This window comes from Quercus suber, unplaced genomic scaffold (assembly GCF_002906115.3).
Source record: "Quercus suber isolate HL8 unplaced genomic scaffold, Cork oak 2.0 scaffold_410, whole genome shotgun sequence".
In the NCBI taxonomy this organism is placed as follows: domain Eukaryota; kingdom Viridiplantae; phylum Streptophyta; class Magnoliopsida; order Fagales; family Fagaceae; genus Quercus; species Quercus suber.
In genome coordinates, this window is record NW_027069861.1 from 628,253 (window position 1) to 654,237 (window position 25,985).

General features: G+C 37.6%; 2 protein-coding genes across 2 annotated transcripts in view; one reads left to right on the top strand and one right to left on the bottom strand.

The window, feature by feature from the left end:
- LOC111984750 (suppressor of RPS4-RLD 1) overlaps positions 1–15,259 on the top strand; it is a 35,481-nt gene extending 20,222 nt beyond the window's left edge. Inside the window, exons 17-24 of the mRNA XM_065761389.1 lie at positions 6,679–6,765; positions 6,837–6,936; positions 9,574–9,662; positions 9,749–9,787; positions 9,924–10,011; positions 13,665–13,762; positions 13,853–14,162; positions 14,886–15,259. Of these exons, the coding sequence (XP_065617461.1) occupies positions 6,679–6,765; positions 6,837–6,936; positions 9,574–9,662; positions 9,749–9,787; positions 9,924–10,011; positions 13,665–13,762; positions 13,853–14,141 (790 nt within the window). The 3' untranslated portion in view covers positions 14,142–14,162; positions 14,886–15,259. The remainder of the gene's footprint in view (positions 1–6,678; positions 6,766–6,836; positions 6,937–9,573; positions 9,663–9,748; positions 9,788–9,923; positions 10,012–13,664; positions 13,763–13,852; positions 14,163–14,885) is intronic.
- A 1,564-nt stretch (positions 15,260–16,823) lies between these two features.
- LOC111984805 (uncharacterized) lies at positions 16,824–19,539 on the bottom strand. The gene has a single exon (XM_024016427.2). It carries the CDS (start codon positions 18,851–18,853, stop codon positions 17,138–17,140), a length of 1,716 nt encoding a protein of 571 aa, XP_023872195.2. The 5' UTR covers positions 18,854–19,539; the 3' UTR covers positions 16,824–17,137.
- Positions 19,540–25,985: the final 6,446 nt, after the last annotated feature.

The window sequence follows — 25,985 nt, forward strand, 5'->3', positions numbered from 1 at the left end:
ACTTTGAGAGTGCTGTCTCTCTTGCTCTCTGTGGGTTCTTCCTGTCCTTAGTGGACTGTCCTCCCTACACAGTTGTGGGTTTGTCTCTGCCTGTTGTGGTCATGTTCCTACCCAGGTGTGGGTGTATTTAGCCTGGCGGTGGTTTGTTATTTTCGACATATTTGTGGCTGTTTCTAGTCTCAGTGTGGGTCAGCCAGCCCAATTGATTCGCCCAAGCTAGTGGGCAGCCAAGGTCCACTTATTCTCAGCCTCCCCTTGGTCGGATTTGTTTGCTCTTTGGTGGCTGGAGGCAAGTTTTCCACTACAAAGCTGTTTCTTGCCATTGTGGGGCTATGATCCAGAAAGGTACATGATGTACTTCTTGACTGTACCTTTTTATTTGGTGAATTTGTGATAGATTTCTGTGTGGGTCTGCTGTGGAAGTGAGGTGGTTACAGTTTGTGGGATTGAAGTTGTTTGTGGCTCTTGTGTGGGTCCCTATGAGTTGTTTGTAGTGGTGGCTGGTTTTTGCAGTGGTAAAAAGTGCTCAGGTAGTATAACGTTTCCAATGATGGCCTTAGGTTGGAATTGTCGGGCTATTTGCAATGCCTCCACAGTTAGAGCCCTTAAGGTTCTAATAAAAGTTCACAGGGCATATGTTATTTTCCTGTCTGAAACAAAAACTAAGGAAGATAGAATGGAGAGAGTGTTAAAATCAACTGGTTTTTCCCAAAAATTGGCTATCAGTGCAAAAGGAAGATCTGGATGAATTTGCATGTAATGGTCTAGTAGTATCAATCTGGAAGTTATGGAGTATAATAGCAATTTAATTGCTGTGATTTGTGAAGATAAAAGATGGCTATTATGATTGGGTCTGGTAGGTTTCTATGGTCCTTTGTATAATTCTAAGAGGCAAAAGGCATGGGAGAGTTTAGCTTCTTTGCTTGAATCCTTAGAGAAGCCATGGCCCATGGCTTTGTTTTGGGGATTTCAACTTGATCTCATCAGAGGGTCAGAGAAAGGGAGGTAGATAAGGTAGTAGCTTGGCACCAAACTTTCTAAAGGAATTGTTTTTCACAATAGGGGGCTGTGGACCTTGGGTATTTTGGAAACAGATTCACTTGGAGTAGAAATTGGGGTAAACAGTGCATCAGAGAGAGACTTTACAGGGGTATTGCTAATAGCAATTGGAGAATAAATTCCAAAAGCTGTTATCTTTCACCTGGGTGCCATTAAATCAGATCACTGTCCTTTGCTTCTTGACACCAACCCACCAAATTGCCTAAGTCAATGACTGTTTAGATTTGAGGCTGCCTGGACAAGGGACAACGGGTGTCATGATGTCATTGAAATAGCATGGAAAACAAGGGTTTGGGGAACAGAGGGTGTAAATTGTGCAAAAGACAGATGCGTACCAGGGCAGCCCTTAAAGTTGGAATAAGGAGGTATTGGTTTGTGCCAAACCAGAATTGAAGAATTAGAATCCCAAATAGATGAGATTTAGAAACATGATAGAGTGCTGGAAACCTGATAGAGAGAAGGGCTTCATGGTTAAGGATTATTATAGTCTCTTAGTGGGCTCTAATGACTATTGCTTTCCTTGGAAAAGTATTTGGAAATAGAAGATTCCTTCTCGAGTAGCTTTCTTTGTTTGGACTGTTGCTTTGGGAAGTGCTTAATGATTGACAATTTATGAAAAAGGAAGGTTTGGATATTGGATTGGTGCTACATGTGCAAGTGTAATGGTGAATCAGTTGATCATCTTTTTCTTCATTGTCCAGTTGCCATGGATCTGTGGGCTATGGTGTTCGGTTTGTTTGGAGTGAGCTGGGTTATGCCGCAATTTGTAGTGGGGCTTCTAGCATGTTGGCAAGGCAGATTTGGTCGTCATCGAAATGTGTATATATGGTTGATTGTTCCCTATTGCTTATTGTGGTGTCTTTGGAGGGAGAGAAATAGTAGGTGCTTTGAAGATAAGGAGAGATCCATATCAGGCTTGAAGTTATTTTTCTTTAGAACTTTAATGGATTAGTTGGCTGCTTTGCGGAACCAATCATTTTATCTTTTCTTGATTTCCTATATTCTTGTAATTTTTGTTCTTGATTGTTTGACCCCTTGTACACTCCCTGTGTACTGGGGTGTTCTCCTTTTTGATATCAATAAACTTATTACTTATTAAAAAAAAAAAAAAAAAAAATTGTACACTCCCTGTGTACTGGGGTGTTCTCCTTTTTGATATCAATAAACTTATTACTTATTAAAAAAAAAAAAAAAAAAAAGAGGTTCTGAGGAAAATGCTAGAGTAGAAGCAAATTTGCAGGCTGAACTGGAAGAGTGGCTTTTGAGGGATGAGATTATTTTGAAGCAAAAATCTAGGGAAATGTAGCTGAAGGTAGGGGATAAAAATTTAAAGTTTTCCCACCTGGCTATCGCTTTTGATGCAACCATCCAATTCCAAGCCAATTTGGCTATGAGAGCAGAATTGAAATTCTTTGTTTTTTTAAATCCAAATCCTCCCTTATTCTTTGGTTGACATAGATTTTCCCAACTCTTCAATGCTAAGTATCGAGAATAATTCTTTTTTGGGATCCACCAGAATTTTTTCATGAGTGAGTCTAGGTTATTACAAACCTTTGCTGGTGCATCAAAGGTTGACAATGTATAAGTTGGGATAGCTTGGGTCACTGTTTTTAGCAATGGGCAGCTACTGCCCAAGATAAGCTCTTAGATCTTCACCCCATCAGCTTACTTTCCATTCTTTCCTGTAGAAACTTGAAATCCTTTGAGGGATTATTGGAGGTATATACTGGAGCTCCTAGGTAGATGACATCTTTTTTAACATTCTTCATATTAAGGATCTGTTTCATAGCTCGGGCTCTTGGTTGTTGAATGAACTTCAAGAAGATTATGCCAGATTTACTCCTGTTTAGCAGTTGTCTGGACCAAGTACAATATTTTTCTAAGCACTCATTTAAAATGTTAGCATCCCTACTTGTTGTTTTGGAAAATAGAACAATATCATCAGCATGCATTATATGAGTTAATGGAGGTCCACCAATATTTAATTTTATGCCCGTGAGTCTACCCTCCAAGAATTCCTTTTCAATCATTCTGGACAGCACATCTTGACATAAAATGAAGAGGTATTGGGATAGGGGATCCCCTTGCCTAAGCCCTCTGCTCAGGGTGTAAGAACCAGCCATACCCCCACCCCCCATTTATAAGAAGAGTTGATGAGATAGATGAGACACATTCTAGAATCCATTTGGAGAAAGTGTTGTTGAAGCCAAATTTGTCCAGCAGAGTCTTTAGGAACTTCCAGTTGGCCCTATCATATACTGTTTGTAGGTCTAACTTCACTGCCATCATACCATCGTTGACTTTCTCTTCTTGAAGATATGCAGTGTTTCATGGAGAATAACCTTATTCTCCGCAATCCATCTACCTGGAATAAAGGCAGATTGACAGGGAGAAATGAGTTTAGGTAATATCTGTCTCAATCTAGTCACAAGAAGCTTGGCCATTGTTTTGTAAACTACATTGCATAAGCTAATTGGCCTATACTGACTGTCAGATGTGGGGTTCTGAATCCTGGGGATGAGTACTGTTAGTGTACCATTCAGCTCATTCAACATCTTCCCTGATTCAAAGAAGTTAATGATTGCTTTGACAACTGAGTCACCCACAATATTCCAGTACTTCTTATTGAACAAAGCAGGAAGTCCATTAGGTCCAGATGCTTTTTGGGAATCCATTCCCCAAATGGTGTTTCTTATTTCCAATGGAGTAGGGATTCTACTCAACTCCACATTTTCTTTCTCAGAAATACAGGGAGCAATGAGGTTTTCGAGATCTAAAACGGAAAGTCCACCTCCTCTTCCTTAAATGGCTCTTCAAATTTTGAAAGAAAGTGTGTATTTATTTCATCTAAAGTATGGAAAGGTATTGAGAATGCAAAAAAAAAATCATAGTCAAGGCTGTTTGCTTCATGGTTGGTGATTGCCCGTCCATTAATATATGGCTAGATCAAGACTACAAACCCAAACCTAAAGATGATTCAATTATCCCAGTTCCTATGATGGTCTCAAGCCTTATCAACCCTTCAACCAAGTCCTGGTGTGTGAATAGACTGGAGGAGCTATTTGACGTTGAGTCCATTTAAGCTATCAAAAGAATCCAAATTCTCGTTAGGCCAAGGCAAGATAGTTTAATGTGGATTAAGGATCTTAACGTGTTGAATTGGCAGAATATTTTGAATCTAAAAATTCAAGAGAGGTTAAAAATGCTCTTATGGAGAATTGGAGCCAATGTGCTGCCTACGAAGGAAATTCTGCACCACAGAATGGTATTGAAGACACTGATTGTGTTCTTTGCAAGGAGAGCACAGAAACAGCGGCACATCTGTTCTTCCACTGCAAAGTAGCTAGAACTATATTGTTTGGCTGTAATTGGAGTCTCAGAACTGATACTCTTCAAATCAATAGCCCTGAAGATATTATAAATTTTGTCCTAAATACCCAAATCTTGACCCCTCATTCTGGCAATCCTATCCAAATGACCACACCTCACTCAAAATAGCCCACACCTTAGAATCCATATGGTATTTGAGAAATGAGGTCCTTCACAACAATGTTCAGGAGGTGAATCTTGCCAAAATTATTAGCTCATCGGAGACCAGAGTTGCTGAAGCAGTTGTGGATGACAGAGGCAGGAAGGTCAAGAGTTGTGAAAAACAGTTGAGTTGAAAAAACCACCACCTGGTTGTATTAAGTTAAATGTAGTTACAGCTGTGTCCCAGGTATGTGCTTCCATAGCTGTTGTGGCTAGAAAAGAGTCTGGTGGAATTGTCAAAGCTTGGGCTAGTATACACCTAATATGTGAACCAATCGAAGCAGAAGCAGCTTCTATTGTAGGGGCTCTCAATCTTGCTATAGAGGAAAAATTCCTGTATATTGAGATTGAAGGAGATGCTAAACTCTGCTTTGATGAATTAAATGGTGATGTCCAGAACTGTCACTGGATTGCAAAGACTTGGCTGTTAAATGCTGTGGAACTCAAGACTAAGTGTTGTTCTTGTTGGGTTAAGAGAGAGTGTAATGCTGTAGCTCATGCTCTAGCAAAGGTTGTCTCTCCCCTTTCCTCTGTTTTCAAGTGTAATAATGATTCACTCCCTTCTGATGTGTGGGAAGCATGGGAGATGATGCTTGTAGATTCTATTTCTTTGGTTGGTTAATGAAATGAAATGTTTGTTTACCAAAAAAAAAAAAAAATGTTGGGTATTAAGAAGCAACGTGGTCATAAAATCAGCATAGTCGAAATAAGAATGTTATAAGTGGAAATTCTAGTAAAGATAAGGAATGAAGTCATCTATTCAAAGGTGGGGTGGCCCTTATTGAGGAAACAGTGACTAAGAGTTTAAGATAGACTGGAATTGTGCACAGAGACAAGTTAGTGCTCTAGTGAGAGTGAATTTAATTCAAAGTGAATGAGTGGGAAAAGGTAGAGGAAGGCCTAAAACAACATGGGTAGTTGTAGTATAAAAAGATATGATAAATAAGGATGTGACAGAGAATATGATTTTTTTTATAGGATACAATTGCAGAAAATAATAAACATGTGCTGCTCCCTAGTAGTTGAAAAAATATCCACAATACAAAACGTAATTTGATTGGAATTAAGGTTTAGTGTGGTTTCTTAGTATATATGGTGATGTATCTGTATAGGTGCATTCTTTTGCCTTTGTAAATCACCAGTAGTTATTGTAATTCTGCGAGTCTTTTTATTTCCTTAAGTAGAATGTCTTACTTTTTTCACCATTTGTTGTATCTTAGACATTTCTTTGGTTCTACTTTTGTTTTTTCTCAATAGATCTCTGTATTATTCTGTTATCTAACTATCTATTGCTGGCTATATGAATTTTAATATTTATCCAAAAAGTAAAAAATTTAGTACTTTTCTTAACATATGGTGAAGAATTAACTGGAGATGCATTCTTTTTCCTTTCAGAATCACTGTTAATTCTTCTCTTTTTTTTAGTACAATATTGTGTACATTATGTAAATGAGTAAGATTCCAAATTATTATTGTAAAAAGAATTAAAGATGAAATTTATCTGTGTCCTTGAACAGCAATAGTTTGGTTCAGAACTATAGAGATATTTTACTGAAAAAAGGATCGTTGGTTGATTTGTTTCATGCGGGCTGGGCTATGGCCTATTTGAATTTAATATAGTCCAGTTGGGCTCAGTCACCGGAGTTTTTTTATTAGCACCCAAATTTAACCTAAATCATATGTGAAGGTCAGCAGACTCACATTAGATCTTTCTAGCTCTTTTCTGACCATCCATACTCACTGTTGCTTGAATTGGATAGAAGTTTTTTTTTTAAATGTGGGATATAAAATCCAGGTAGTATAACCTTTCTAGGTCTTTCTTTCATTAACCTTTTTTATGTAGGAATGATATGTGGTGAATATTAAACTATGATATGTACAAGTACATTGTTAGTATTGATATTTGTATCATTATGTAAATATTACATATACAGATATGAACAACTCCATTTCTTATTAACTTGCACATTACCTACCAGAGTTTAATCAGTAATGTTTGGATGAATTTGATCCTATATTTTCTAGCTTTTTAGTTGAATGATTGAGAAACCTCAGCTGTTTACTTGTGTGGGATTTTCTGCAATTCAGTGAAGAGTTCAATTCTGGATTTGGTTCTCACACACCAATGATTCTCGGACAGGCAAAAGTTGTTCGCTACTACCCAAATTATGAAAGGTACGTCCTAATATGATTCCTTTATAGTAGAAAACTGTTTTACAGTTCTCATTATTTTGTTAATGCTTCAGAACTTTAGATGTCGCAAAGACTGTCATAAAGGATCAATTGTACGTGTATAGCAAGGAAGATAAAATTATTGATCTATCCAAAGATGGGAAATTGGAAGATGTGAGTTCTTTTACCATCCTTTTCAATCTATTTTTATATATCCACTGCCTTTTCACATTGCACAGGGACTTTATTTCTGTTATTTATAATTTTTCTAAGCTCCTTTTTGATGAAGTTTGTAAAAGGAGTAGGTTACAAGTATTCATCCCATTAGCATGATTTGTAATTGCTAATTTTCACTGCATAGTTTGGGGATGTCTCTTATATGGGCATTTAAAATGTTATTATCCAAGGATAATTTCTGTATATTTTCTTGTTTGCAACTGAATGCTGCAGTGGCCTAGATGATAGAGGCATCAAAATATGGATCAACATATATAGTGTCACAAGGAAATTAATAAAGTATGATATATAAATCCCAAAATTTTTACCCAGCTATTTTGAAACGCTCCCCATTTAGGAAATTGGAGTTTTTGGCATCTTCAAAATATATTAAAACTAGGCATGAACCCGCATGTTGCAGTGGCAAGCATTGTTTATAAGAACATACAACTCTTTGATATCCAAGATGAGAATCATTTTCAAATGAAAATGAATATGGAACAAGTTGTATTTAGAAGGTAACCCCCTGGTTAAGTTTGTTAGTTAAAAAAGTCTTGAACAATATAGTGGGATGTTTGCTGATGAGAAATATAAATTATAAGAATGACGAACTATACCTATTAATAGCATAGAGTCAAACAGCTTCTTTTTTTCTTTTTTCAAATTCTTTTTCCATTAACTGATATAAGGGTAAGTGAAAAGATCAATTGAAAACATCCATTCAACTGGACAATCAAATATTCCATAAAAATTTTGAAGTTCTCTTTGATCCCTACAACTAAACATTAACAGAGTTTAGTAAACTACGATTAATTACAAAACCGATCCAACTTGCAAACCAAAACCTGGTTGAAGCAAAGAATGCTGGGTGGGCAAGGATTTTGAAGCTTTGAATCACATAGTATTGCCATTGGACTTGCAGGATCCTAGAAACATACCTGTTCCTAAAAAGGTCAGTTCAATTGTAAACAATCACAACTTGCACTAGTTGTAATAAGGCCCCCATTTCTAACAAAATTTTAGGAAAATCAAGCTCCTTCAGTGTCATCCTATTCAGACTACTACTGCTTCATAAATGTTCCTAGTAAATTATTCCAAGGATGAATATAATAAATACAACCTTGACCTGTGAGGAGAGAGCATTCTAATTCCTCTTTTAAGGAGTGCCTCACATGGTAGAAGCTCAGGCTATTGCAGATTGAATTCCTGCTTTATGGGGAGATTCTTGGAAAGAGAAGCAATTAATTGTGTCTTATTTATTATATCTAGGGTAAGAAAATAATTGTCAATATGCAAAACTGAATTATGCATCTGGACAAGGAAAAAGGATAAGGAAATATGAATTCCATTCAGGTGGGTAAGGGCTTGGCTTGACCTTGTGTTCTCTCCTGGTCGGGTTGGAGGCAAAGACTGGCAAAGTTCATCATTTAGTGGTGGGGGTGTTCATAGAAAAGAAGGCATTGCCCAACGAGAAGCAGATTTGGAGCTTGCTTGCATCTGATCTATAAGCCTATTGTACCTCCCTATCGTTTGCCCCCAACTGCCTTTCTATTGCACCCGCTGTTAACTCCTGTTCACTTTCCTTTTGGAGAGTGCCTTACTCAGAAGTAATATACTGATTAGATTAAAGGGAGGAGATATCTTTCATAAAAGTCAACTTCCACCATGCCACAAGATTCTTTTGCAAAGCACTGTCTCAGATGTTTCCACACCTGCCCCTGCAAGCAAAGAGGTTTCAAGATACCAGACGACCAAGTAAAAGTGAACAGCCTGGGGCTTGTCTTTGTTTCACTGAAAAAGGACCAAGGAAATTTAATTTCTGTAGTGGTGATGCTGGCGTCAGTTGACCTGGTTTTTATTTATTTATTTACATGCAAGATTGAAGACGCTATTTGTGCAGTCCTCTTTTCTTTTTAAGATAGCAAGGAGGTAGGGGCTAACCGGAACTTTAATTTGTATGCATAACCCATTGGAGACCAAATAAACAGGATACTATTGTCCATAGTTCATTAGCAAATATATTCTCTCTTTTCTATTTGCCCTGGTTTTTGGCCTGCAATATATTTATTTGCAATGTGAATAATCTAAGATATTATTTGTAGCTACTTAATAAATTATGGCATATAGAGGTTGAGATATACGTAATTCTAAAACAGTAATTACATGATATCATGTGGAGACTATTTACCTCATGAGCTTTTTGGATTTTTCTCTTGTTTGAATCTGTCATTACAGCTGACAGAATCCATCTTATCTGTTCCTTTTTCTTTGTACAAGTAATCTTTTGTATACTTCCTGTATACTGTGATCTCTTTTTTCTGTTTAATGATATTTTTGCTTCTTTACTGATAAAAAAAACCCATCTAGTCCGTATAGGCCCAGTAGTAAAGAAATCACGAATATGGAGTGGATGCAAAATCTTATATTTTGGGTACTTAAACCAAAGGAAAAGAAAATTCATTTATTTTTTTATGAGATTATAGCGTTAGGAAATGCCTTTTGGGTTGGTCATATTTTGCTTCATACCCATTGGAGGACATATCTGCTTTCATATATTGAAAATTCAATCAACTAATGTTAATGTGAAAATGCCAGATTCTGGGTGCAAACTCCTGCTCTGATCTTTACAGAGTTGTTGGTGAGGACTTCTGGTTGGCTACTTGGTGTAATAGTGCTTTTGAGGGGTAATTATGCATACAAATTAAGTTTTAGGTCCAGCATTCAAAATTTCTAGCCATTCCTAGTTTTTAATTGATTATTCTTATTTCAGGAAACGGCTTGAAGGAACAAGGATTACCCTAGTGAAAATGTAAATTATATTTGTCTTGTTTCTTGGCTTGCAATTATTCCTTTCCTTGTTTCCTTTTCCTTTATTCTTTTTCTTTTTCTTTTTTCTCATTATAATAACTTTCTTTTTCATTTAAACGATCCAATGATTCCTCTAGGGAACGCGGATTTGACTTTGCCATCAGAACACCCTGCACGCCTTCTAGATGGGATGAATTTGAAACAGAAATGACAAGGGCATGGGAAGTATGTTACTCTAGACCTCAAACATATCTACATATACATGCACACACATATTTGTGCTAGACCTCAAGCATTAACATAGCTTTGCTTTCTACATCTAGCCATAGACTGTCCACTACTTAATGTTTAAAGTTTAATCAGCTAAAATAATTCTTGCTTGTTTATCTTGCTCACTTATGATTTTATTCAAGCAATTCAAGATACATGATTTCCTGATGCTGACAAGTTCTTTAGTTACTGAGTGACTATTTATTTTTTTTGATAAGTAATAAAGATATATATTCAAGAAACTGCCTTATGCAGAAAAGCATAAGGCAGAGAGAAAAGTACAATGGGAATGAAAGAGAAAAAAGAAAAAAGAAAGGAAAGGATACTAATTACACGAGAGAGCTAAGGAACAAAGGCAGGGAATCACTAGAGGTGAGTCCCCAAGCCCTAGACCAGTCAAACAGAAAGCCATTGAAAGAGGCCAATAACTGGTCATCCGAACTTTCCATGTCCTCAAACGTCTTCTTATTTCGCTCCCTCCAAAGACACCACATCAAGCATAATGGAGCTAAGTTCCAAATGCTAGACACATGCTTTCCAAGCCAATTCCACCAACCAAATAGAGTATCTGCAACCGATCTTCGCAAGACCCAAAAATCCCAAAAGATCTAAACACCAAACTCCACAACTGATAAGCCTTACCACAGTGAAGTAACAAATGATCCACCGTCTCCCCATTACAACGGTACATGATACACCAATCAACAAAAACCATCCCTCTACTCCTCAAATTGTCACTTGTAAGGATTTGGGATGCACAGACGCAACGCTAAAGGAGCCGCACCTGCGTCCGACGCGGCGCGATGCGGCGACGCGCAAGGGACGCCGCTGACCGCGAGTCGGGCCGTGTCTGCCACGTGTTTTTTTTTTTTCCTTGACTCACGCCGACGCAGCTTAGACTCGAGCCGATTCGTGTTGAATCAGGCTGATTCACGCCGACTTAGGTTGTATCGGGCGAAACCGCCGAAACGGCCGATTCAGGCCGAAATTCAAACACTCTTTCTCACTCCGTCACTCGTCTCTCTTCTCTCTTCTCTATGCTCTCTACGGTGTGTGTGTGTGCTCGACTTCACTAAATCACTCTCTGCCTCTCTGTCTCTGCTCTCCGTCTTAGCGTCTCTGCCTCTCTGTCTCTGCTCTCCGTCTTGGCGTCTCCACAGCAACACAGCACAATTGCTACTCTGTTGGCCTGTGACAAAGAGTTGCAATACAAAAAGACTTTGATTACCCTAAAATGCCCTTTGCTTTGTATTCTATTGGACCCCTTAGTTGCACCCAAAGTCATGTGGCTGTTTTGGTCATTTTACCTTGATGTACACGTGTAGGTTGAGATGGGTACAGTGCATGATCTGATATGGCATGATTAGGTGAGAGGGTAGGACATTCTTTTTTGTTTTGTATTTTCTTTTTTGTTTTGTGAATCTAATGTGTTTTTTAAGAATATTTTAATAGTAAAAATAAATAGAAAATATAAATAAAAATATTTTTAATAATTTTTAATTGCCGAGTCTCGCCGCACCTGCACCCACCTTTTTCAAAAATTGCCTAGTCTTGCACTCGCACCCGAGTCTCAAAACGCACTCGTGCTTCATAGGTAAGGATCCTATCCCATACAGCAGTCCACACAAAGAAGGAAACACGCCGAGGACGCTTAACCTTCCAAACACCTTTCCAAGGAAAAATAATGGGCAAGGGGCTTCTCAACTTATTGTAAAACGAACAGATATCAAAATCCCCATTCTTTGTCAACTTTCATCGCATATGATCTCCATTCTCAGTGGGAGGTAGATTTGAACTCAAAGTACGGAGAAATTTATCCACACCACCCATTTCCCAACCATTTGGTCTCCGAATAAAATGAACATTCCAGCTTCTCCATTCATCTATCCCCAATCGTTCAAGAGAAGAGGCCACCGATGCCTCTTTATTGGAAGCAATCCCATACATACTTAGAAAGGTCAATCGAAGTGGAGAATCTCCACACCATTGATCCGTCAAGAGCTTAACTCTATCACCCACCCCTACCACAAAGCGAATATTTTTGCTAAATTCCTCCCACCCCATGCGGATGCTTCTCCACAAGCCACACCCATGTACCCCTCTACCTATAGCTTGGAAGCCCATCCCCCCCACCCCTCTACTGAGTGACTATTGATATTAAAGGTAAAGAGTGAGGCATATAAAATGATTTTTTGTGGGGATTTTATAACTCTATATGTATTATCAGATTATAAGTCTCAGATCTATTGAATTTAATCTGTGAAGCCAAGTGCACTACTTAAAAGTTAAGTAGGTGATTAGGTGTTACTTAATCTGTGAAGCAAAGTGCACTACTTCAGGCTTTTCCTAGTTATTCTTCAGACACAAGGCCTTACTCAGGATATTTACTTTCGTCCCCTACTGGCCAGTTTTCTCAATTTCAGGTGCTGTTCTCTGCAGTGTTGCAACTCTTTACAGCTCTACAATACTTGCAAAGTTCTTCCTATTTAATCTGCGTCATGACACTAACCAGATGGCTTAGTTATTCTTATAATGTCGCTTTCTAATACGTGGTTGGAAAAGGACAGAGACTACTGACCCAACTAAACCCAGAGTAAATTTTTTCGTAAATTATAATCAAGGAAAATTAGGGATTGTTTCCAGTGTTATTGTAAGGGTGCCTAGGCATGCTTTAAGCCTGAAGCTAGTGAGACCGACCTGTGGCACGTCCCAAGCGAGGTCAAGTAACTTATAGTATTTTTTTTCCATCAATTATAACTAAGCAGCAGTAGTTATCTATCCTGGTTAGTAGTATTAAAAGCACTGTGAAGGCATGCTGTTTAGCATGGCAACACTCACATGGCGTGTAGATTCCCTCTTGGAAAGCACCTTCGATAAATCACAGCATAAGCACAATGGTGTGCATTTTTCCTAAGCTTGTATAGTCAGCGTCTCTTATTTACTTTGTTCTGATGACCTTTTCAAATGCAGTTTGACCATATATTTATAGTTCATCAAATATTTTTAAATTGGAATTCTTATTGCTTTTAGTGTATCAAAGCATTTTTGGTTTTAAACACGTTTGATGAAGTTATGTGCTTGAGTGGTTGAATTAAATTTTATGTTAGGATTTTTTTTTATCTGCATCATTTCATATGGTAAATTTGCAACATTATTAATTTTCATCACAACGGCATTTTTTTTTTTTCCATTTCTCCAACATGCACTGCACTTACACTTATCTCAGGGTTTTCCACTTTGTACTTGAGCTTTCTGTAGCAGCCTCTAACAATGTTGATCCCAGCACCTTGCCTTGTCTTAAGCTGCTTAATCAAGATTGTAGGACTTGATCCACATTTTTTTCATGTGGGGCTGCTCGATGCAACTGGACCACTATGCCAGTGGCAACCATCTCTTTATTCATGCTAACTCTAGGGAGCTTCTCCTTTGTCCTCATTCTGCATATAATATTGAAGTCTTTAGTCTCATTTCTATTTTGCAAACTTAATTGTAAATTGGCTTCCTCTGTGATGCTATTGTGCAGCCCGTGGTGATTTGGAATCTGTATATTGTTTTTCATCTATTCTGAATCAACTTAACATTTGCATACGCTAACTTTGAAATGGCAGGCTATATGCAGTGCTTATTGTGGTGAGGCTTATGGGTCCACTGATTTCAATGTGCTTGAAAACGTGAGAGATGCAATCTTAAGGATGACATATTACTGGTATAATAAGTGCTTTTCAGTGAATGGAAATGGTTTGTCATTCAGACAATTTATGTTGTTTGTCAATAAACCTGGAATGCTTTTCTTTAGGTACAATTTTATGCCGCTGTCAAGGGGATCTGCTGTTGTTGGGTTTGTAGTTATGCTTGGATTACTTCTCGCTGCTAACATGGAGTGTATAGGAAACATACCGCAAGGTGTACAGGTGGATTGGGACGCCATTCTAAACTTCGATCCAAACTCCTTTGTGGATTCTGTGAAGAGTTGGTTGAATCCATCTCTCAAGGTAACAACATCCTGGAAAAATTACCCAGATGTGGCATCAACTCTTGCGACAACGGGATCAGTTGTGTCTGCTTTGAGCTCTTATGATGATTGATCTCCTTTAAATCTTGAAGAGGTGAGTCACTGCTTTATTCTGTATAATAAATGTGGCATGGGCATGAAATTTGAGCTCCTTTAAATTTGAAAAGAGGGGAGTTAACTGTATTATTTTTGTCCGATGTGGCATGGCCAAAGATGGGCCCTTTTTTGTTTTTTTTTTTTTTTTTATTTTTTTGGGGGGGGTGGGGGGGGAGATAAGTAAAGAAATCCTTATTGTTAAGAGGAGAAAAACTCAATAAGTGTATCAAGATGCTCCTAAAATGTTACAATCTAATATTCAACATATCTAAATTTTTTGAAAGAGACGTGGAAAGGACACAGCCTATGGCAGACATCCAATCATAAAAAGATCTCCACTTTTGCATTTCTTCCATGGCATTTTGAAATCCAGTTTGTCTTCTAAAACGTTGTAAGAGAACGTACTTGTCAAAAAACAAATAAATGCTGTGAGAGAACATAAAAGGAATTGTTGCAGAAGGTTGAAAATATTAAAGAAATGATGATGAAATTGTATATAGTTTGTTTCCTTCACTCCACCATGGCCCCACAGCTATATATTACTGCACTGTTGAATATCTGAATTAGTTGAATTTACTCTTGTATGTAGGCAATAAAAAATTATTGAAATATTATTGACTATACAGGACTGCAGTATAATGTAATGTAGTGATCTCTTGTGGGGCTTATATGAATGAATAACATTCTCACTTTTCATGGTCTTGCGTGGATTTTGATGCAGCAAAACAGTACAAGGAAAAAGCTATTTGTTTTAGGCAGTTAATGTTTCCTGTAGTGGATGGCTCCATACTACCTGGACCTGTGGAGGAGAATTCTGGTAAATTTGAGGCGTTATATCTCCAAATTCACACCGGCTTGTAGTATTGTAAACGTGTGTGTTATACATTAATTTGCTGTACAGCATTCCTAAATAATTTAATAGCAAGATCCATTTCACAAGGTATAATTTATGTTATGTTTGTGTGTAGATTTTTTTAGCCTGTTTAGAAGCTGTATGCAATCAGAAAGTATGATTATTGATTTTTTTTACACCCGTGGTTGGATTTTAGTTTGAACAATCTATTTGACAGGCAAGGGTTTTAATCTCTTTTATTATGGGTTTTTGGTTGTGTACTGTTTCATGGTGTTGTGGTGTTATTTTAAGTAATTTCCCAGTGATTATTTCAAGCTTGTTCATGAGTTGAGCTGTAAAGCCAATTCAAGGGTGGTTCGACACTTTCAACTCTGAGATCATGATCCAATCATATATGGTTATGCCAAGCACCCAGAGTTATGCTATCCACCTAATTAAATTATCTTATGAAAATATAGTACTTCGTTAGATAATGCTGAATCCACATCCATACAATTATTCATTTATTTTTGTCTTACGTAAGAGCACAATTAGTGCGTTAGGTAGGATGCGAAATGTAGATCAAATCTAATTTGCGTATTAAGAAAGACTTTCTTGGACGATAATTGTTGGTTATTAGATAAATGGTCTTAATCTAAAAAGTCGTCCATGTATTAATTGAGAAGCTAAACGTCGGTGAGGTTGGTAATCGCTGGGATCAAGTTGGTCAATGTTTAGGTTAATCATTTCGTCACCTAAGAAGTTCAAGGCTTCAAGTGCGCCAGCCGCAATTCACTGAAGATCCCCCAACGTTAGGAGAGAGTTTATTGTCAGAATGTGCCCAATCAAATTGACAGAAAATTTCTCTTGTAACAGATCAAATCACTCATAACAATTTAATGAATAAATCCTAGAAGTTAATTGGTGTGATTAACTTAAGTATCTAGAACAACCAAAATCAAACTCAAAAAATCTCCCAAGGATTTAAAAAACAAGATAAAGATTCAAAACATAAAATTCCCAAGGATTCAAGCATATAGATCGAAACTTAAGATCTAAATATCAAAATCCACAACAAATCAAACCTAAACAAAGTTTAGAGTTGTAACTCATCTTCGATCAACCCACCTTCGAAGTTCAATCAATCACTTGAGATATACTTGTGAGTGCTGTGGTGTTGACAACTGGAGTTTGAGGAGGCCAGGCCAAAGGTTTTTTTTTTTATGGGGGGGTGGGGTGGGGAGTAAAGTTTGGGTTGAAGAGAAAGATCTGATTGATAGGGGTTTTTTGTATTATAGAGGAAAATTAATAGTTTAGATTGTACTATCATTGTAACATTTACATGGGTAGACGAAATAAATGCATATTATTTTTATGTGAATATATATAATGTTGTACCCTTTTGTTTAGTCTACTATGCAAATATAAATCTTACATTGATAGTACAATGTAAACCAATAATTATCTTTATATATGTACACACAAGGTGAATTTGATGCATTAGCCAACGACTGAAAAGGGACAATGCCGACCACTAGATTGTGCGCCGTTGACAGTTCCTTCTAGTGATGCGACCAACTTGATAGTGGTCGGATAAGTTGGCACAAATCAATTTGTGAACCACCCTAGTCGTGATGTTCTTTATCCACCTAATTTCTGAAGCCAAACAATTGATAAATTGTACCGCCCTAGCCTTCACCTATTTGTTCAGTGTCAACTCCATTAACACTAACACCTATTTTCCTCCCTTTTCTATAATTTAATCTCATCCATCTCCTGTTAACCAAAGGTTCTTTACAATGGTGAGCATATTTGGAGAAAGAAATATATAAAAATAAATTTATTATTAAAAAAAATGCCCTCGAAAAGTTATAAAAAAAATCTCCAGGGAAAAAGATCATGAGGGGTGCACTCACGAGATTTTTACTTTTTGTACCAAATTTATAATCATCAATCAAATTTAACCCAACCAAGAACAAGTCAGATCCCGCATTAATAAAAAGGCCAAAACCTCACGATGTTAAAGACCTACCAAGACCACCGTATGCTATACCTCTTCATTTTCATCATCTTTATCAAGTGCCCAACCTCAACTTGATGCTGGTCGTTGATTCTTCTATTTTTATCTTCAACTTGTGTGCCTAGACTTCATTCTTTTCCCTCCCTAACTTTGCAGAAGCAAAAATCCACGTGGCATTCATCTGCTTGTTAATCATACGTGACGCATAGTATGGGATCTTTGTACCCTTGGACTTCTCAGACTTCAACCAGTCACTGACAAATACTAAGCAGTCCATCAAGCTCTCTTTTGCCAACCCTTTCATGTCATAAGCTTGTGATCTCCTCCACAGGCTCTTACCATGAGGACTCTCCGCATTGGATAAACAAAGAGCTCGAGTTGCGTCACTAATGGCGGCTTCAGTGTTCCTCAGCAGCAAATTGCATTGAGCTCTATTGCTGTACAGAACAAGTCTCTCTTTTTTCATTTTTAATGGGCATAAACTCAAAGCCTCAGAGTACTTCATCACAGCCTCTTTAATGTCCCCAGACCAAAACATCAAATTTCCATTCTTTTTAAGCTTACCCACCAAGAGTTTTCTCTCTCTAACTTCTTGTTTAGACATTAGCTTCTCTCTCTTTTTCCTTTCAACCTTCAAGTCCCATGTTTCTCCTAATGCTTTCTCAGCTCTTTTGCTCTTCAACTTCAAATTACCATACCTGATTTTGTGGTAATCTTGTAAGAGTGCCTGTGTGATTGTGTCTCCTACGTTTGAACTTCCTCCAAAGCTTCCAAGTTCAACCAAATCAACAAGAACTGGAGCTACAATATCGATTACTTTATATCTTGTATCTGGGTCTTTAAGAATTAGCAAAAGAGAATCAATAGCCGTGTACTGCCAGTCATCTGAGGATCTTGAAAGATTGCAAAGAAAGTCTATGACTTCCTTCAAATCTGCTACACTTGTTTTACCACTTTTTGTCTGACACAGAGTTCTTATCAGTCCTACTCCAGCAGGCGAGGTTCGATTTGCTATACCACCCCACATTCCACACAAATCTTTTAAGAATTCTTTCTTGCAGATTAAACTGAGAGATCTTTCTTTGCATGCAAAGCAGTTGAGGAGATAGAGAGACCAACACTGAAGATGGCTAGCCCATTCCTCTGCCTTTCTGTTCTCAATCTCCAACCCTCCAAGTCCTCTAGTCAGCAGGTCACAGTGGTACTTCAACTTCTTTGAATCCTTCACGGCAATGAACTTATCATAGACTTCGTCGAGGCATGTAGAGGCTATCTTCATGGCTAATTGTATGATCTCCACTTCATGCACAGCAATGGCCTCAAAAGTTGAGTCATGGTTGGCCAAGTGACCAAGTGCTCTAACTGCAACTCTTTGCTCGACCCAACTAATCTTACCTCTAAAAAGCTCCATTAACGGCAAAATCACGCCTGATTTTGTTGCTTTTTCTGCAAATTGAGACTTGTTCATAGTATAGGATCCGATGATATGGGCTGCATAGTAAGGGATATAGATGTTCTGGTCCTTGAGAAGCCAAGCTTGGTCATTGATGCCTTTGCGGATTAGTTTTGCCATGCACTCAAAGATGCCAAGAGATGGGAATTCTGGGTCGTCAGGTTGAGTCATGGCTATGTTCCAGAGTCCACTTAAGACTAGAACATGTTCTTGGTCGTCCTTGAGAGGCATTTCTTTGAAGCATTTGGAGATTTTAACCCTTCTAAATGATGGGTCTGGCTCATTCAACATAGTGCAGAAGAAACAAGAAAGGATGGTGCAGGTTGTCTCAGTGGGTAGTTTGCTAGTTTTGGTGGTTGTGTTGTGTTGGTGTTCGAACACCATGGCTATAAGCAAGAAAGTTGGGAGACTTGGGAGGGTTTTTTTTGGGATAAACAATGGGAAAATATCAAAGATGATTAGTTAGGTAAACTTCTGGTTCTGGCGTGCAGTTGTAACATCGGTTGGGCATAACAAGACTATAAATTTATAAAAGCAAAAAAAAAAGTGTAGAAGACAGTGAACTATACGCTAGGAAAGAAAAAGAACTAGACTGTACTGGACCACATCATTGCATCAAACATTAGATCTACAGTTAATAATAGTCAAAACATGTCAATACTCCAAGCATTCTTACCTCAAAAGCTAAATGATGGTAAGGATCATTGACACCAGTTGCATCAACTTGAATCACTGCCCTGACCAGAGTGAATGTGTTTCTTCTATCTGCACCAAATTACATTACACAGTGTGGCCCACTAGTGATTTTGCAAAAAGAAATCCAAGTATCTTATCTCTGTTATGCTTCTGCAACAAAGTGTGCAAAAGCACTCTTAGTGTTATTATGCCATGGCGTGCTATGGTTGGTGGCACAAAGAATAAAATAGTCACTAATTATCAGTTGAGCTCCAAGTCCTGACTAAAAATGGGTGATGGTCCACAATTCCATTTCGGGACTATGCGGTATATAGGAGTATAATGACCAGTTAATTTCAAATGAAAGATTCAAAGTATAGCTATCAAAAGTAAGAAATTTTTTAACTCGTCCCCCCAAAAAAAAAAAATTGGAATTTCAGTTGATTCAAGCAAGTCATGATTACCCCATCTTGCTCCCTTAGAAATCAAGGTAAAATGCTTTGGTCCCCTCCATAACAAAGCCTATCTATGGCCTGTGCATCCAAAACAATCAATTAAGAATTTGAGATGAACACGAATAACTGGAATGCTACTCAGTTTCCATCTCCAAAAGCCAAGAGAACCGGTTAGATATACAACCAAGTACGACTTTGTGGGTCTCAAGAAAATGCGGCTGCCACATACTATGAGAAAAGTACGTTGTGATTATGTTTTTAGTATGCTAACTTGGTTGAATAATGAGACTAGTGTTGGAGAATGCTTTTCGCCTCTACTACTAGACTAGGATCAAGAACCAGGATCTATGGTTGTTTAGTTCATATCTTGACATTTGTCCTCATCATTTTTCAAAAATTAAGATGCACGTCTTTGGTGTATGGCGTGCGCTAGATAGACTTTTAGGCACATGATCTTGGAGCTTGGCAACTCAGCAAGATGTAGAAACATCTTTATTTGGTAAATAGCTTTCCAAAAGAAAGGAACTCTATGTAGTACATCCAAAGAGAATTTTACCCTTCAAAGAGATACCTGAAATGAGGTTCAATAAGAAATAATTTCAATAATAGCGAAGTGAGGTGGTAATTCTGTTATAGACAATTAAGTTTGACATGAATGGTTTGGGCCTAGACCTAGGGATCTTGTTTGTGGGCCCAAACTTGTGGACTCACTAGAGTTTTGAATTTTTTATATTATGTGATAAGGGCCATAAAACCAACGAAGGTTGGCCTGAGTGGAAGGGGCTCTAGTCGCTTAAGCAAGTAGTCTCGGTTTCAAGCCTTTGTGAATGCAACAAACTTTCTTGGGAGAGGTCCCCGCCTTGGCACCCGACAGTACCTCGAAGGATTAGTCCTGGGATAAAAACTTGGGGATACCTTAGGAAACCAAATAAATAAATAAGAGCCATAAAAGCTATTTATTATTAGAAATAACAACTTTAGAAATTAATATTGATGGTGAACTGAAAATTGAACCAACTCCAATTCATCCATGAGAGTCGTCCAGGTCAAGAAGACAAGAATAGTTATACCTAGCAGGACCGTCGTCCATGAGGAAAGAACCTGGATGACCCCCGACACTTGGGAAAAATTCCAAAAAGATTTATCTACAAAAGATAGTGAGTTGAACCACATATTATTATTTCGAGGCATGAGTAAAATCCTGGTTCATCGCTATAAACTTCCTACTAAGTACTTAACTTCCAACGATAGTTATAGAAGATAAGATTGAATATTCTAACTCCTAAAGCAGTTGTGGAAGTTGTAGCGGGCCTTTTTGTTAGATTGGGCTAGGCTGCCTCCTGCGGTACTAGGCCTAAGTATTCTGAGTAAGGGAGTTGAGACCAATCTAACTGCAACTCAATTTGGTCCAACTAGTGCGTAAACTATGCCTTGTTTGCCAGGAACATGCTTATGGTAGGCAGAACTATTCTAGATAAGCCATGCCCGCCATGACAAGCAGATATGATAATAACAAAACAACAAAGAGAGTACTTTGAATTTTTAATCAAAAGTGAATAGTTAATCTCTAATTAAGAAAGATAATCATAGTTTTAACAACAAATACTTTTATAAAGAAAGTAGGAGGAATAAATGAGTAATATATGGGTTAACCAAAAAGAAAGAAAGAAGTCAGATCGAATCCATTCCGCAGGACCAAAGCCAGCGAGGGAAGAACATCTCTTCTCAACGAGAACAATCTCCCAGGGAAATCCTACCGTGGAAATTACTCATTTTGAGGGAAATGGACCTGAATGGTTAATGCCCAAAGGAAACCCTTTTGCTTTTGGCAGAGAGTAAGACTTTGAGAGGGAGAGAGGGAATCAACCTATTGGTGCATGCCTGCCAGTCTAACTCTCCCTTTTTTCCTTTTTAGTTAATTTTTCTCTTGCCTTTCTTTACTCCACACTTGTTTTCTATTTCCTGATTTTCTCTATAAGTGCTTGTTGCCGTGATTCCGTCCCTCCTTTGGGCACGGCAAGGGTCTCCCGTTATAGTGCCTACCGTGATCAGATTTTACTATTTTAGCCCTTAACCACCTTTGTCTGGTCTGGGTGTACTTGCCAACCATCACTGGACCATCTGTGTGCCACTCCCCCATTTCCAGACAAAGGAAAACTATTTTATTTATTAGTCTGCCATGGCACCCCTTCCTACCACGGTGTGGGTACTTTCTCTCTCTATCCCTAATGGTATGCACCTAGTGGTTCCAACTCAACCTTGCTTCTTTTGGGTGGTATGTCATCCCAACAAGACATATCCCCCAAAAGAGCTTGAGCAAGAACCACAGAATAGGTTTTCCCCTCACCCCACCACCAAACCATGCCCTCTTACCTCTGACCCATGACCCCACCATGTCCTATATTGGTTGGGTACAGGCTGGTGGTGTCTAGGCCTTGCGCGTGCCTCCTTTTCATATATGTACAAAATCTACCCGCTGCTCATGCGTTCGCCGTGGTCTGGAGGCTTGCTTGCACAGTCTACCGTCCTTCCTTGACATTTTATATAGGTTACTTTATGATTTCCCGCTCCCCTTAGGTGCTGGGCTTTGTTTGATGTTGGGCTTTGCCTTCTTTCAGTCCATCCCCTTTGACTACCATCATTTTCTGCCATGTCACTTTGTCATTCCTGCTGTGATATTTATTTGATCCAATCCTGCTGGACCTTTTTGGGCTTGCCGTTTATTCTTTCCCAGTGACTCAGTATGACCATTGGTTTTTCCTCACATTACTTGCGGGCTCCTATGTCCCATTTGTTTTCTCTTGGGCATCCTTGACCCATTCACTTTCCTTGGGTTTACTTGACCCTTTTCCTAACTTTGTGTTCCCATGGGTGTTGCCATCAACCCCTTACTTTCTCTACTTGCATTACTTTAGGCCTACCATGACCCATTTTCACTTTTATACATCAGATACTACCCATGGGTTTGCTATTTCTCTCTTTTCGGGCTCCTTTGAGCCCGTTTACTTCCTCAAGACCCATTTGTTTATTTTATAGACCTATGACTCATTATTCCTGCCGCTTAGTCTTAATGGTTTTTTTCTATCTGTTTACCAACTCATTTTCTGCCCGTGTTGTTGGGCTCCTTTCTCATTTGACTTCCAAAATGACCATTAACAGAAGTTAACCCTGAACCTTCTGACTTCCTCAAATATAGGGGAAGTTACGAGACAAGTAGTCGTTTCAAGAGCACACTATATAAAACACTCATTCACATCAAATGAAGGTAAGTTTTGGACAACTCCTAAAAAGTTGGAACTCCAGAAATTAAGAGAGAAAACAAACTTAAGTGTCGGAGGGTTTTTGGCCCGTCCACCCCAATCACCTTTGATCGTGTTTTTCCCTTTTCAGGCCTTCAAGCGATTATTAGTCCATTGAAACTCGGAGCATTCAGCCTATTGATTTTCTTCGCATCATTAAATATATTTTCAAAAATTCAAAATCTCCACATTCATCATCTTTTACAAACTTTCTTTATGTAACAACTAACTTTACAACTAAACATATAAACATAAATAGTTATTTCATTATAACAATTTTTACTCCCAATAATAAAGATTACTATTCCTACTAAAATTTATATCCATTGTACCAAATGTTACCTAATAGTATAGGTATTATTTGAAAAAAATAGTCTCAAACTAATTTATTGGTTTCATTTGCCATTTTTTTCCTTCTTTGGTTGAAAATAGGTATGCATTCAAAGTTTTAGGAACCACTTTTTATCTAATGAGCTTTGTTTAATTGCATCAAGGACTTTAATTTTTGCATTTTTAAGTATTAAGATCTTCTTCATTTGAAATGGATTTATTTCAAGACAAAGTTTAGCTACAAAATTAATTATAATCTAAAGTTACAACCTTACTCAATATCTTTTTATTGGAGGTAAATCTTGACAAATCCACCGTTGGATTACATTTTCTTTTTATATCCTCCATGCTTGCAAAATTTTTAGAAAATTAAAGATCAATAATTATGTCATCAATAAATTGTTTAAATTGTAAGTTTTTGTCGTTTAAAATTACGCATAAAATATAATCTTATAAATCATATAGTAAATAATATCTAATTGGCACACAATTTGATATGTGTATTAAAAACGTAAAGAATATGCAATCCAACGGTTACATTTTTTAAATATGTAATAATGTTAATGATATTGAATAAGGTTGTAATCTTAAGTTACAACTAATTTTGTAACTAAACTTTGTTCTTTAGTTCATGGTTCAGATTAAATATTACAAATTCAAAGGTATATGTAATACCATGTCAATTAAAATTTTTAAACAACTTGACACTCTCTACGTACGTCAAATTCAAGAAATAAATTCTTGACTATAAAATAAACTATCTCCATTATCCCATTCCTTATTTTAGGCCACACTTTCTTTACTTTTTGAACTTCTTATTTATGTACTAAGATTAATTAAGACGGGTACATCATGAATTTTCTCGCAATCAAAAGAATAATTGTGTTTGTATATTCATAATGACCCCAATCTCGTTAAGAGAATTACCTCTACCAAGGAGCTCTTAAGGCCCTTTTATTATGGTCTCTTGCGTATATTGTCTTGTGAAGGATAGAATATAAGAGTTTACTTTTATAATTTTTTTTAAAATTTAATTTTCAAAATTTTAGAGTTTAGGATTTTATTTTCTTGATTTTAGGTGTTTTTAAGGACAAACTCATGTCATTGGACTTGTCAATATGTTTCTTTCTAATCCTAGAAAAGAATATTGCGAAGTCATGAAATGGATTCCCGAATATCTCAGTGGTACTTCTAGAGTGTGTTTATGTTTTGGCAATGGTAATTATGTGCTCGATGGGTTCACATAAGCAAATAATATCGGTGATGTTGATTCTAGAAATTCTAATTTAGGGTACATTTTATTTTTTGGAACTAATTCAGGTACTTAATTACTTATTCAAAGGAAACACGAAACAGTGTCATAGAAATTCAAATTACAAAAATGTGTTACTTTGTCTATCATATACAGGCTGAGTATATTGCTGGTTACCGGTGAGTTTATAAGCTATTTCAGACTGGTGTATTTTGTTGATGCGATACTCTTGTTAATGAATTTCGATTTCCTTTTCTCAAATAAAAACCGTACGTGTGTTGTGCGGAGATATCACCTTGGCCTGAACCCTGAAGCAGGGTTAGAAAATTTTAAAATCGCACTCTCGTAAATTTCATACAAAAAGATGAGTCGAAATGAATTTTGGCCCATAAATTTATTGTATATTAGTGGGCCTAAACCCACAGAAAGGACAATAGAGCACATGGAAACCCTTACGAGCATCTCCACTTTGGGGCACTCTAGCTGTGTGGGCTTTAGACCAAAACCCAAAGATATAGGTACCTTTTTTTTTTTTTGGTGAAAATAAACTTCATTCAAAAACTAAGAAGAGGCAATAGCCTCAGTGCAAAATCTGTTAACATACTTCCCATTGAGGTCATCCTCTAAAACATCGACTGAGTCCACAGGCGGACTATCAAAGGTAGATAAATTAGTATCTAAACAATAACTCATCTTAGCAAGACTATCTGCACATCTATTCGCCTGACAAAAGCAGTGCTTAATACAAATCTGCGGTATGCGAGATATCAAGAGCCTGCAATCATCCAATAAAGGTGAAATGATGTTGTCTACATATGAAGGATTCCCTGAGGCATCCACAATAGACTTGGCATCAAGCTCAATTTCAAGCAAAGTGATGTTTAGGTTGCTGCATAAAAGGAGCCCCTCCCTTAATCCCCACAGCTTAGCACCAAAGCTGCTTGTCATGCCAAAACGCCTACTAAATCCAATAATCCACCTACTTGCATCATCTCGAACTACCCCTCCACAACTTGCCAAGCCTATGTTGCCACAATAGGAGCCATCTATGTTAAGTTTCCACCAGCCTTGGATCAGCTTCTCCCATCTAATCCTCATCATGACATTTCGGGTCAACAACCTTGGAGAGGAAAGGCAGTGAAAGAACTCTAAAGCTTGATTAACAATCACCAAAGAAAGCTTCAGGTTCCTACTCTTCCCATTAAAAATCAAGTTGTTTCTACTCTTCCAAACATGCCACATAGCAAAGGGAAAAACAACTTTCCAAGGTGGTTGAGTAGCACCTAAACTGTATTTAAACTTACTATTTAACATCAGCCATTCCTGAAGGTTGCTCCTCAAAAAAGTTTGATTAGAGGATAAAACCCCCAGTTGGTTCCACAAGCATCTTAACAACGGGCAATCCCTAAGAGCATGTAAAATGCTTTTTACTCCTTCCTGGCATAAAGGGCATGTAGTATGATGACTAATACCCCTCATTTCAAGGCAAACCTTAACTCCAATGC

Excerpts from the sequence above, each read along its gene's own strand:
- LOC111984805 (XM_024016427.2), bottom strand. The coding sequence starts at position 18,853 with ATGGTGTTCGAACACCAACACAACACAACCACCAAAACTAGCAAACTA.